The 12,049-nt window shown below is 43.3% G+C and overlaps 2 protein-coding genes across 4 annotated transcripts in view; one reads left to right on the forward strand and one right to left on the reverse strand.

The window, feature by feature from the left end:
- Positions 1–565: 565 nt before the first annotated feature.
- On the reverse strand, positions 566–12,035 carry LOC307205702 (uncharacterized protein). 3 transcript variants are annotated; one of them, XM_079958445.1, is made up of 5 exons: positions 11,901–11,953; positions 9,228–9,548; positions 5,888–6,199; positions 2,508–2,609; positions 566–799 (listed from the first exon to the last, which is right to left on the reverse strand). In XM_079958445.1, the coding sequence occupies exons 1-5, from the start codon at positions 11,941–11,943 to the stop codon at positions 792–794; spliced, it is 786 nt and encodes a 261-aa protein (XP_079814571.1). In that variant the 5' UTR covers positions 11,944–11,953; the 3' UTR covers positions 566–791. The 3 variants fall into 3 exon arrangements, with proteins under 3 accessions (XP_079814571.1, XP_079814572.1, XP_079814570.1); XM_079958446.1 differs by lacking the exon at positions 9,228–9,548 and adding an exon at positions 7,936–8,256 and having other exon boundaries at positions 599–799; positions 2,508–2,606; positions 11,901–12,035; XM_079958444.1 differs by lacking the exon at positions 9,228–9,548 and adding an exon at positions 7,936–8,256 and having other exon boundaries at positions 600–799; positions 11,901–12,035.
- Positions 11,901–12,049, forward strand: part of LOC307205705 (uncharacterized protein) — a 28,110-nt gene continuing 27,961 nt past the window's right edge. Inside the window, exon 1 of the mRNA XM_079958449.1 lies at positions 11,901–11,996. The gene's annotated coding sequence lies outside the window, so the exon portion shown is untranslated. The remainder of the gene's footprint in view (positions 11,997–12,049) is intronic.

Raw genomic sequence — 12,049 nt, forward strand, 5'->3', positions numbered from 1 at the left:
AATGCTGCACAGTATTGGGTTTTTAATATTCGGTTGGGAGCTGCCCAGAGTGGCTGGGGAAACCCAGCCAGATGGGTGGGGTATAAATAATAAATCATCACCATCATCATTCTACAAATTCAGAATGAGTATTTTGTGGCAAACATATTCCAGTATATTGCTTTGTAAAAAATAATAATGTGCATATTCAGCAAAATTGCATTCTAACCTATGTATATTAGGAGAAATTTGCACCAAAATGCTGATTTATTTTCAAGACTCGCAATCTGATGTGGAAATTTAGAGAAGTGGGAACTGAAAGGGATAAACTGAGAGAAAGACAAATTAAACGAGTTTCCCTTCCGCAATGGCAGATAAAGCTAGGCCATTGGAATATGCTGCAGAATGCAACCCTTACAAAAATTCCCCTGCATGTCCATCATTCAGAATGATTTCTTGTTTTTACAATCAATTTTATTAAAGGTTTTCCAACATATTCTACCATTAAAAACAAACTGATCAAAAAAGAAATAATAGAGAACAATGCATAAAAAAGGAAAGAAGGAAAAGGAGAAAAATAATAAAATAAAATAGTAAAAACCACCATAATAGTAATGATCCTAGTACAACACATTTTATATGTTTTACAATTTTATTAAAGGTTTTCCAACATGTTATACAATAAGAAGCAAACAAATCTAGAAAGAAATAATAGAGAACAGGTTAGCAAAGGGTGTTAAATTCAGGAGTCTCCTTTTCTACTTCTCCACATTCCTCCTGTAGACTCCATGTTTCTTCTTAGCTGCTGTGACCTATTCAGCTTGGAACAGAAAACAGAAAGGTCAAAAGCCAGATTCCAGAGATGCTTTGTTAGGAACGAAGGATGAGAAATCACCTGGAGAGGTTTAGAGTGGTTCTTGAGATCCCATGTTGGGGGACCTGGACCGCTTTGGACGTACAGCGGTACATTGAGTGTCGAACTTAATCCATTCTGGGAGTCCGTTCGACTCCCGAAACCGTTCGAAAACCAAGGTGCGGCTTCCAATTGGCTGCAGGAGCTTCCTGCACTCAACCGGAAGCTACGTCGGACATTCCAAAAAATGTTCGCAAACCAGAACACTCACTTCCGGGTTTGTGGCGTTCGGGAACCAATTTGTTTGACAACTACCGTATCTTTCGCTCTATAAGACGCACCTGACCACAAGACGCACCTAGTTTTTAGAGGGGGAATGCAAGAAAAAAATATTCTTTAAATATAGCGCTGAGCAGAGCCTGTATGCATCCCAGGCTCTGCTCAGCACTCCCTTTCACGAGCCGTGTGGAGCGTGTGTGCGGCGCTTGCACACACTTGTTCTAGCTTCTGGCTTAGCCGCGCTCTGTCCCTTCCCTCACCTCCCGCAAAAGCCCCCAAGAGCCACGCTCCCTCCTCAGGGAAAAGCCCCCAAGAGCTGCACACACGCTCTGCGCGGCTCTTATGGGCTTTTGCGGGAGGTGGGAGAAGGGACAGAGCACGGCTAAGCCAGGTGCTAGAACAGCGAGAGGGAGCGCAGCGATCCCTCTTGTTGTTCTGGCTTCTGGGATAGCTGCGCAGCCTGCATGCGCTCCATAAGACGCACACACATTTCCCCTTACTTTTTAGGAGGGAAAAAGTGTGTCTTATAGAGCAAAAAATATGGTAAGCCGTTCAGGAACCAAGGTACCGCTGTACTTCAGATCCAAGTTGTTTCTTTGTTTGCAACTGCCCGCTTCTGCAAAAAAAACCCCATACTCCGTTTTAGCCCGACTGATGTCAAATCTCTGACCGGGACAGAGAGCTGGAAGTTCCTGCAACAGTAGGAAGGGGGGGGGGTCAGATCTGGGACCCTCTTTGCTAATGCTGCACATTTGGGACCAGAGTATTGCAACTTTAGCTCTCTCTCCCCCCCTCTTTCCCACGTCAGCCAGTGAAGAGAAAAAAACCCATTGAATTCTATGGGGTTCATCTGCCCTTCTTCCCACCAGCAGTTTCCCATAGGGTCTACCTCTTTGATCCTTGGTTTGCTGGTGGTTCTGGGTTCCCAAGGAGGCATAGAAAGGCTTCAGTGGGCTGGGTTCAATGCAGTCCCACTTTTTCCCCCTTTGCCTTTCCCTTTTTAAAATTATTATTATTATTTTTTTTACCAACAACCAAAACACAAACAGTGAACCCCCCCAGGCAGCTGACACATTGGGTATACATAATCAATAATACATATTCAAATCAACCATATGTTCAATTCTATATACATTGACACTCCTCCCTCCACAACGTTTATTTAACTTTTAACATTTTAATTGCCCCAAATTGTTCAAACCTGCCCAAATAATCCAATATCTTCTCAGACCAACCCTCCTCCTTCTCACTGACCTTATACCCTTTCATTTTGTGAATCTTCACAGTTCGATATTCTAAAATTATAATATTTTTCGGTTTTTTCCTCCATTGGTTCACCCCAGCTCTTCTGCATTTTTCCAATTACTCGCTATCCCGCTTGCAAACACATAATTACCTCTGCCCAAACGCTTTCTGAAGCAGAGGACCAACGGCGGGATCCACAGGATGATGGCCAAGCAGGGGACTCTATAATACAATGTAAGGAAGCAGCTTCCTGCTAAAAGAAGAACACAGAGAAACAGCAGTGCTAAGCTGACTAATCCATGGACCCAGGTTCTCACTGAGACTGGTAGGGCAGAAGGCAGGGAGGCCACCAGCAGGTGGCGCCAGAGCCAGTGACAATCAGAGCCAACTAATCCCAGCATTGCCTCCACCTTCCTCTTCCCTACTGAGTTCCATAATGGCAACCCCGAGTCCACTTATAGTCCCTGCCACAATTTGCGGCAAGGGAACACCTAAAAGGGCTCTCTATGTGCCCCTGACTCTGGAACAGTCTCCCCCATAGAATTCTGCCTTTCTCGCACCTTGCTGGTCTTCAGATGTCAGCGTGAACGACATTTTTAACACATCCAAACTTGCACAGTTTGAGATTATGAAATGTTTAGCCATCGGTAGCAATGTGAATCAGTGGTCTTCTTTTTTTAACGATTAGTCTGAATATGCTTTTTATTTTATTTTCAGTATTTTGATTTTAGTATATTGTTGTGACAATGCCCCCCCCCAGCTATTTTGGAGGAAGGGTGATTTGTAAGTAACATAAATAAAATAAAGATATAGGTTGGTGTCTCTTCGCAGCTTGAGATGGATGGCAGCGCTGGGGCCTTACGGGGATTGTGGATTACAGTGGTACCTCGGGTTAAGAACTTAATTCGTTCTGGAGGTTCCGTTCTTAACCTGAAATTGTTCTTAACCTGAGGTACCACTTTAACTTATGGGGTCTCCCGCTGCCACTGCGCCGCCACTGCACTATTTCTGTTCTCATCCTGAAGCAAAGTTCTTAACCGGAGGTACTATTTCTGGGTTAGCGGAGTCTGTAACCTGAAGCGTCTGTAACCTAAGGTACCACTGTACTTAATCTCCTTTAAAATGCGGCGGCGGGGGGTGGGGGGTAAGCCATCTGTCCTGTATTTGGGGACCCCCTCACAGACCGCTGAGGGACATAGACTTGTGCCCCAGATTCTTGCCCTGGCGGCACTGCTAGAAGCTCTACTCTATCTTCAAATTCTAACCATAAAAGGGTGTGCTTGCGTAGCACAACATGCCCTGGAAAATTGGTCTGGAAGAGCGATATTACATCTTAACACACCTGCATCCATAGATGATGATGTGCTTCCAGCTACTGCAACGCTTGCACTTTCCTACTCTTGCAGTAATATTTATTTCTGTTTGAATAGTATTTTTCTGCTCTGTATGACAGATAGATTGAATTACCCATTATATCATACTGTTGCATGCCACCCCAATCTCTGAGAGGTGAAAGGGCACTTAACCAGAGTTCGGAATGAAGGTCAGTGGAGACTGTGGTGTCGTCAGGATATCTGGTTATATTTGCACATATATACAATACAATACAATACAATACAATACAATACAATACAATACAATACAATACAATACAATACAATACAATCTTTATTACGGTCCAGAGACCCAACAAATCATTATAAAGCAATACACAATTCATACAGCCTACCTCCAGGTTAAACAAGCATTTTGTTCAGAATATAGGAATCATTTGAGGAGTTAAGTACTAATAAGTTTTATGGTATTAATGGTAAGATAAGGTTAAAATAAATTAAGATAATTTTATGACAGAAAACAGAAAGATGGAATGGATTTGCTGAAATAATTAATAACTAGAATACAAAAAAGGGAGGTGTGAAGAGGTCGATGAAACAAGTAAATGAAAGACAAATAAATGGAAAAATTGGATGTGTTTTCAACTGTTTTTGCTTTTATTTTTGTTCTGGAAGTATTTTTTTCTTGTTTTTGTTTTTGTTTTTTTATGTATTGTAAATCTTTTTTCTTTTTTCTGTAATCTTTAAACTTTTAATAAATATTATTAAAAAACAAAACAGAATATAGGAATCATTTGTTCTTGCAACCACCGATAAAAACTTTGCCACTGCTAATGTTCTAGCATTTGTCCGGTCTTCCAGTAGGAACATTTGCACATATATGCAAACTGAGCATGGCAACATTAACACCCCAAAATATATTGCTGCTCCGTTATTCACCACTTTGGAACCAGCGCAGAGCAGGCAGGTCTCTGTATCTCCAGCTTCCAGCCTGATTTCTGCTCAGCCTTACAAACCACTCTCTTTCTTGCAATGGAAACAAACAAAAAAATTTCCTTCCAGTAGCACCTTAGAGACCAACTAAGTTTGTTATTGGTATGAGCTTTCATGTGCATGTACACTTCTTCAGATACCAAAATTTCTTGCAATGGTTCACCTACCTAGCAGCCAGGTGAGGGGATGGGAAGGCACATTCACTCATTCTATGGCACAGAGCAAATTATTTGGCTACGCTAATTGTGGTGTGAGCCACAACCACTGCCCAGGCAAAGGGACTGGTTTGACAAACTTGCTCTCATCACTACTATGCCCCAAAGTGCAGGAACCCAAGAACTGGAAGGGACTCAGGGCATCATACGGCCCCAGTCCTGTATAACTGAAGGAGTGTCTCCACCCCCATCTTTCAGCCCGGACACTGAGGTCCAGCTCTGAGGGCCTTCTGGTGGTTCCCTCACTGTGAGAAGTGAGGTTGCAGGGAACCAGGCAGAGAGCCTTCTCGGTAGTGGCTCCAGCCCTGTGGAACACCCTCCAAACAGATATCAAGGCAATAAGCAACTACAGTGGTGCCCTGCAAGACAAATGCCTCGCAAGACGGAATACCCACTAGACGAAAGGGTTTTCCGTTTTGGAGGTGCTTCGCAAAACGAATTTCCTATGGGCTTGCTTCGCAAGACGAAAATGTCTTGCGAGTTACTGCGGGGTTTTTCCCCTCCCCCCCTTTTTCAAAGCCACTAAGCCGCTTATCAGCTGATCCGCTAAGCCGCTTATCAGCTGATCCGCTAAGCCGCTTAACAGCTGATCCGCTAAGCCGCTTATCAGCTGATCCGCTAAGCCACTTATCAGCTGATCCGCTAAGCCACTAAGCCGCTAATAGCGCTAATCCGCTAAGCTGCTAATGGGCTTGCTTCGCAAGACGAAAAAACCGCAAGACAAAGAGACTCGCGGAACGGATTCTTTTTGTCTTGCGAGGCACTACTGTATCTTACATTTAAAAGGCATCTGAAGGCAGCCCTGTTTAGGGAAGTTTTTAAAATTTAATGCTGTATTGTGTTTTTAATGTTCAGTTGGGAGCTGCCCAGAGTGGCTGGGGAAACCCAGCCAGATGGACGGGGCATTAATAACCAACAACAACAACAACAACAACTATCATCACCATCATCATACAGTCTGACCCCACAAACTCACAACATCACTCTACCTGCTGACACTGTGTTCAAAGGGACCTCTGCACTGATGTTTCTTTTCTCCTGGTCTGAACAGGAATAAGCCATCCCTTGGCTCCATCTCTCTTGAGGAATCAGCTTCAGACTCCAAACAGTGAAGGCTCCTTCCCCATCGATCACGTCACCATCCTTCCGGTCCTGAGAGGTTTCCCCACCAATATCCCAGGAGAAGGTATCCTCATCAGGGTTTGCGTCAATCAGGAGGCAGAGGAGGGGAAGGTGGTGGGAGAGCTCCGTGTCTTCTGCAGCGGAAGGAGCAAGGAGAGCAAGTCTTGGCCCAGAAGTCCCTAGGAGAGAAGGAGAATCGCATGAGAATGGCTCCTCAGATCTTTAATTAATCCCTCTCGTAGGTTTCATGGGGGTGACATGGCTCCTCAACAAACTAGACCCAATAAACAGCCATCCCAACGACCGTTTCAGGAGTTAGAGTGTTGGACTAGGGCCTGGAAGAGACCTGGGTTCAAATCTCCACTCAGGAAGCTCGCTTGGGCCGGGCTCAGCCTAGACTACCTTACAGGGATGTTGTGGGGATCAGTGAGGAGCAGTTGAACCAAGTGAAATACCTGGAGCTCCTTGAAGAAAAATGTGGAGGTGTAAATGCAATAATAAATAAATAAAGCAAATGCTACAGACCCTAATTTAAATCTAAGCCATAGTTGCTTAACACTTGCCCTACCAGTATCTACTAGTAGTATAGTTGTACCTTGGTTTTCAAACTGCTTAGTTCTCAAATGTTTTGGCTCCAGAATGCCGCAAACCCGGAAGTGACTGTTCCGGTTTTCAAACATTCTTCGGAACCTGAATGTCCAACCGATGTTCCACGGCTTCCGATTGGCTGCAGGAGCTTCCTGCAGCCAATCAGAAGCTGCACTTTGGTTTCTGAACATTTTGGAAGACGAACGGACTTCCAGAACGGATTCTGTACAACTTCCAAGGTATGACTGTATTAGTATTAACAAAAGCAAAAAGCAAAAAAGGCAAGAGAGCTTGTTTAAAGAAGTGGAAGCTGTGTCCAGACATGGATTAGAGCAGAGTGGAGAGAGACCCACAAAGCAAAATTAACAGAACACAGTGGCACCTCAGGTTACGTACGCTTCAGGTTACATACGCTTCAGGTTACAGACTCCGCTTATCCAGAAATAGTACCTCGGGTTAAGAACTTTGCTTATGGATGAGAACAAAAATCGTGTGGCATCAGCGGGAGGCCCCATTAGCTAAAGTGGTGCTTCAGGTTAAGAACAGTTTCAGGTTAAGTACGGACCTCCAGAACAAATTAAGTTCTTAACCCGAGGTACCACAGTATAAGGTTTGGGGAGCAGAATGCTTAACAGATTAGGACAAACAAATAAAATGTCTTTAAATATATGTTTAAAAATAAATAAATGTTTATAAATAATAAATAAATAAATAAATGTTTTTTCAATATATCTGTGGCAGGAAACCAGGCAGGCAGGCAGGTGCGGCAAATAACAAAGCTGTGAAAGGATTAACTAAAAGGTGTTGGGGAGATTGCAAAGAAACTCAATTATTTCGTGGGTCTTTCTTCACTTGAGGAGATATTGGGCAGGTTTTTGTGTGCTGTTGTTTGAAATTTGCTAGGGGCCTATGGCAGGGATGCGGGTGGCCTAGGACTTGCCGATCAGAAGGTCGGTGGTTCGAATCCCCGCAATGGGGTGAGCTCCTGTTGCTCAGTCCCTGCTCCTGCCAACCTAGCAGTTCAAAAGCACGTCAAAGTGCAAGTAGATAAATAGGTCCCGCTCCGGTGGAAAGGTAAACGGCGTTTCCGTGCGCTGCTCTGGTTCGCCAGAAGCGGCTTAGTCCTGCTGGCCACATGACCTGGAAGCTGTATGCCGGCTCCCTCAGCGAGTAAAGCGAGATGAGCGCTGCAACCCCAGAGTCGGTCATGACTGGACCTAGCGGTCAGGGGTCCCTTTACCTTTAGGGGCCTATGGCAGGTTTGAAAGTGGACTGGCTGTATATTAAATAAGCAAGAAGCGCATTTGACATCTGCTGAGCCACTCACCTAAGACGTTCAGCCTCACCCCACTCAGGAAGGTGAATTTCTGAGCCATAGCTGCAGCACAGTAATACACCCCAGAATCTCTTCCCTGGACATTGTGTCGGGTCAGATTCATTTGGCTTGGGGTTTTTGTTCCTGGTGTTTGAGTGGTATAAATGTCTGTAATCTTACGCAGTCCCCCTTCCTGTTCCTCTTTGTACCAGCTCACTACCAACACAAAAGTTCCTTCTGGAATGTTGCAGCTGATGTTGACAGTGGCGCCAGGAGGTGCTGAGATCCTTGCCAGCGTCTGCGGGATTTCGGTGATCCCCTGTGATCCAGCAGCTGCAGTCTTTAAATATTGGTGCACTCTGGTTTCTCTTTCTCTTTGCAGAGTGCATCGGATCACCCGCCCGCCCGCCCTCTTTCCGGTTGACCTTGCTTTGCCCGTCATGGTGTCGTCTGCTTTGGAGCAGGGGCCTAGTAGGAATTTTGCCATTTGGTGATTGGCTGTGCCATTTGGTTTTTGCCTACTACTCAGCAATTCATCACAACTTGTAAGGTTGCGGTTAGGCATTGGTTATAATATGCTGGTGGTGGAGGGGTCAGGATAGGCTGGGCCTGCCCCTCCTATTGCGCTGAAGGGAATTCCGTTAAAGGAATCCTGGGGCTTGCCACGATTTCGTCCAATCCCTGTCATGGGACAAGGGCCGCCCAATCCCCGTCATGGGAATCCCTGTCATGGGATCAGGGCCGGCAAGCTTTCGGGGAGCTGCTGGGGTGAGCGGCGTGGGTCCGATGCTTAGCTCAAATGACCCCCAAGATTGACTTTCCCTTCTACTGGCTACCGATCGGACCTTGGGATGTCAGTTCTGTCCCAGGCGGGGGGACAGATAGTCATAACCAATGTCTAAACAACCACTCAGTGATTTTGTATTTTAATAAAGTTGTGGCCAAAAGAGTGCCCAAAAACCAAAACTAAAATTACGTGTTATGTGTGAAGTTATTTGAGGGGTGGCCTGGGGACCTACACATGCAAATAGGTACCGCTCCGGCGGGAAGGTAAACAGCGTTTCCGTGCGCTGCTCTGGTTTGCCAGAAGCGGGTTAGTCCTGCTGGCCACATGACCCGGAAGCTGTATGCCGGCTCCCTCAGCGAGTAAAGCGAGATGAGCGCTGCAACCCCAGAGTCGGTCATGACTGGACCTAGCGGTCAGGGGTCCCTTTACCTTTAGGGGCCTATGGCAGGTTTTGCAAGTGGACTGGGTGTATATTAAATAAACAACAAGAGCATTTGACATCTGCTGAGCCACTCACCTAAGACGATCAGCCTCATCCCACTCAGGAAGGTGAATTTCGGAGCCATAGCACCAGTACAGTAATACACCCCAGAATCCCTTCCCTGGACATTGTGTCGGGTCAGATTCACTTGGCTTGGGGTTTTTGTTCCTGGTGTTTGAGTGGTATAAATGTCTGTAATCTTACGCAGTCCCCCTTCCTGTTCCTCTCTGTACCAGCTCACTATCGACACAAAAGTTCCTTCTGGAATGTTGCAGCTGATGTTGACAGTGGCGCCAGGAGGTGCTGAGATCCTTGCCAGCGTCTGCGGCATTTCGGTGATCCTCTGTGATCCAGCAGCTGCAGCAGGGAAGCAAAGGGGTGTGTGGTTGGTCCCATTTGGTTGGTCCCACTAAACAGAAAACCAAGATGGCCACCCCATGACTATAAAACATTTCTTTTAAAATAGGGCACATATGACAGACCTGTTTGCTGCTTCCCCTTTTCCCTGCCCCTGTCTGGATTGTCACTTGATGGAGGGTAAGATACAGAAGGATTATTAAACCTCAATAAAAGGATGCACACACACACACACACACACACACACAGTCACAAACGACATGTTGAATTTTTCAACTTTCAACTTCGAAAGGGGTGCTGAAAAGTTGTAACATAACTTGAGAATTCAAAAGATATTTAGGCGAAATTAATATAATTTAGCTTTGCTTGATAAGTAAAATAATTGCCAAGCACTTGCAGTTATATTTATTATTATTAATTATTTCCTGCTGCTTCAGCAGCTAATTCAGCATTACTTGAGATTTTCAGAAGGAAAAATTAATATTATCTGGTTTTCTGAAAGCAGTTTATGTGCTTCTTCGTCAAACATAGCCTTACGAAGCTAAATGTTGTCCAGTCACAAAAATAATGGCAGATTTGAATTCCCCACACACCAAAACATAGTTTGCAAAATTTAAGTTTTACCCCCTAAAATGAGATGTGCTGCAAGTGTTCTCAAGCATCACAAATTTTGTGTTAAGCAATTACCGTAGCAACTAATTCCAAGCAGATTTCTTGTGGGGAGCAATTGCCCTGCCAAAGAAATGTGCTTAAGAAACTTTATAAACTGAGAGCTGCAAAAAGAAAACCAACCTCCTTTTTGCTCCTTAGGGAAGGAGACATGTCAGTCAAATTTCTAAACCAGGTTCCAAATAAGAAACTTCAAATGTTTATTCAATGTGTGCAGAGATAAATATGCTTTACTGATTACTGAAACTGAATCAGTAGATTTTACTATATAGAATTAAATATGTGTTTCTTTTTGCCAAGTTAAAAGAAATGGCATCATGAAAATAAGAAACACTCATCGTTTAATTGAAGTGCATCTTGCTATTTGTCAAGACTCTGCTGAAGATTTGGGATGGGAGAGACTTTGTTCAGCTTTCATTTTAATGGGAACCAACCTAATTTGTGCTTCCTGAAAACATAAACAGATTGAAACACAGCATTCCTACAAAATTCACATTACTCTGAATATTTCAGGCTAGCTGTCCAACCAAAAAGTGTGCAAGTATAAGTGAAAACAATGAAAACAAAGCTACGTTATGTTATGAGAAATTGCTTGCAAAAATGCACGTTTTGTGAAATTGTTCACAAATACACATGTGTTATACAACCGGCATTGGTATTATTAATTCACATCACAAATTTTGGTCTATGGGTCTTTGGCGACTGTCAATTTCATGCATTTTAACGACAGGCATGCCTATTCTTTAACCATTACTTGAGGCATCCAAGCAAAGCTTTACTTAATGCCCTAGGTAAGGTGGAATGTTTGTAGCACACTTTTCTTTTTTTGCTTTAAAAATGGGAATGTAAGAACACAAATATTCTGATTTTAATAAGCTATAAAAAATTAAGCTATAATGATTTGGACTGCAGGTATTCAAGGGTTTTGCAAACTGTCCTTCTTGAAAAACTTTTCATAAAGTGAAAATATCTAAACAGCAGAGTTCCAATGATCTATCTGTCTATCATCTATCTATCTGTTGGGCATTACTTTAATTCTTACATAAATACTGAGGCACATGGTCACTCGGTACTGTATATGTAAATGTCTGGCTCATGTAAGCCTTTGCAGTACATTTATTCTTAAAAATGAAAGAATGCACAGGTGGATAATACTTTTATTTTTATATATCTTTATTATTTGCAAAGGGAATCTTTGCATTGTACTTTTGTCCTCCCAGGCTTTGTGGTTTACATTTTTTATTCTTTGTTTTCTCTTTTTTTTGTTATCTTTGCACTTTTTTTGTTAATAACATATCATGATAGATAGATGATAGATAGATAGATAGATAGATAGATTAGATAGATAGATATAACATCTTCAAAAAATATACATTTACTCAAGCTGTATTAGATATAAGATACTATGAATATTTAAATGATTTTTCTGAAAACTATTGAAGACATTTTTGTTTTTACATGTTTTCCTGCCTGGGTAAAAGCCTCTCCCTGCCTTAGGGGTTATTCTGTCTTGTTTTTAAACCTAATTTTATTGTGTGTACTGTTTTAAAAACTAATCCTACTTGTTTTTATGTAAATCACATAAAATGCCAGCTGTTTCTTGAGGTTTCCCTGAACATAAGCAACTGATGTGAGAATAAACTTTTAAAGAGATCCTATTTAAAAAGCAAAAATTGTACATACTATGCAGAAGGGACAGAATCATCGCTGCAAAATGCAAGAGCATCTCAGAGGCTCCTTCAGCTTCTGAACAGTGAAGCAGATCTGGTCATTATCGGGGTGGGTTCCTGGTTCCTGGTGCTTCTGATGCCTTTTTCATTTCCTGCTGACAG

The sequence above is a fragment of the Podarcis cretensis genome (genome assembly GCF_951804945.1).
Source record: "Podarcis cretensis genome assembly, chromosome: 16".
NCBI lineage: Eukaryota > Metazoa > Chordata > Lepidosauria > Squamata > Lacertidae > Podarcis > Podarcis cretensis.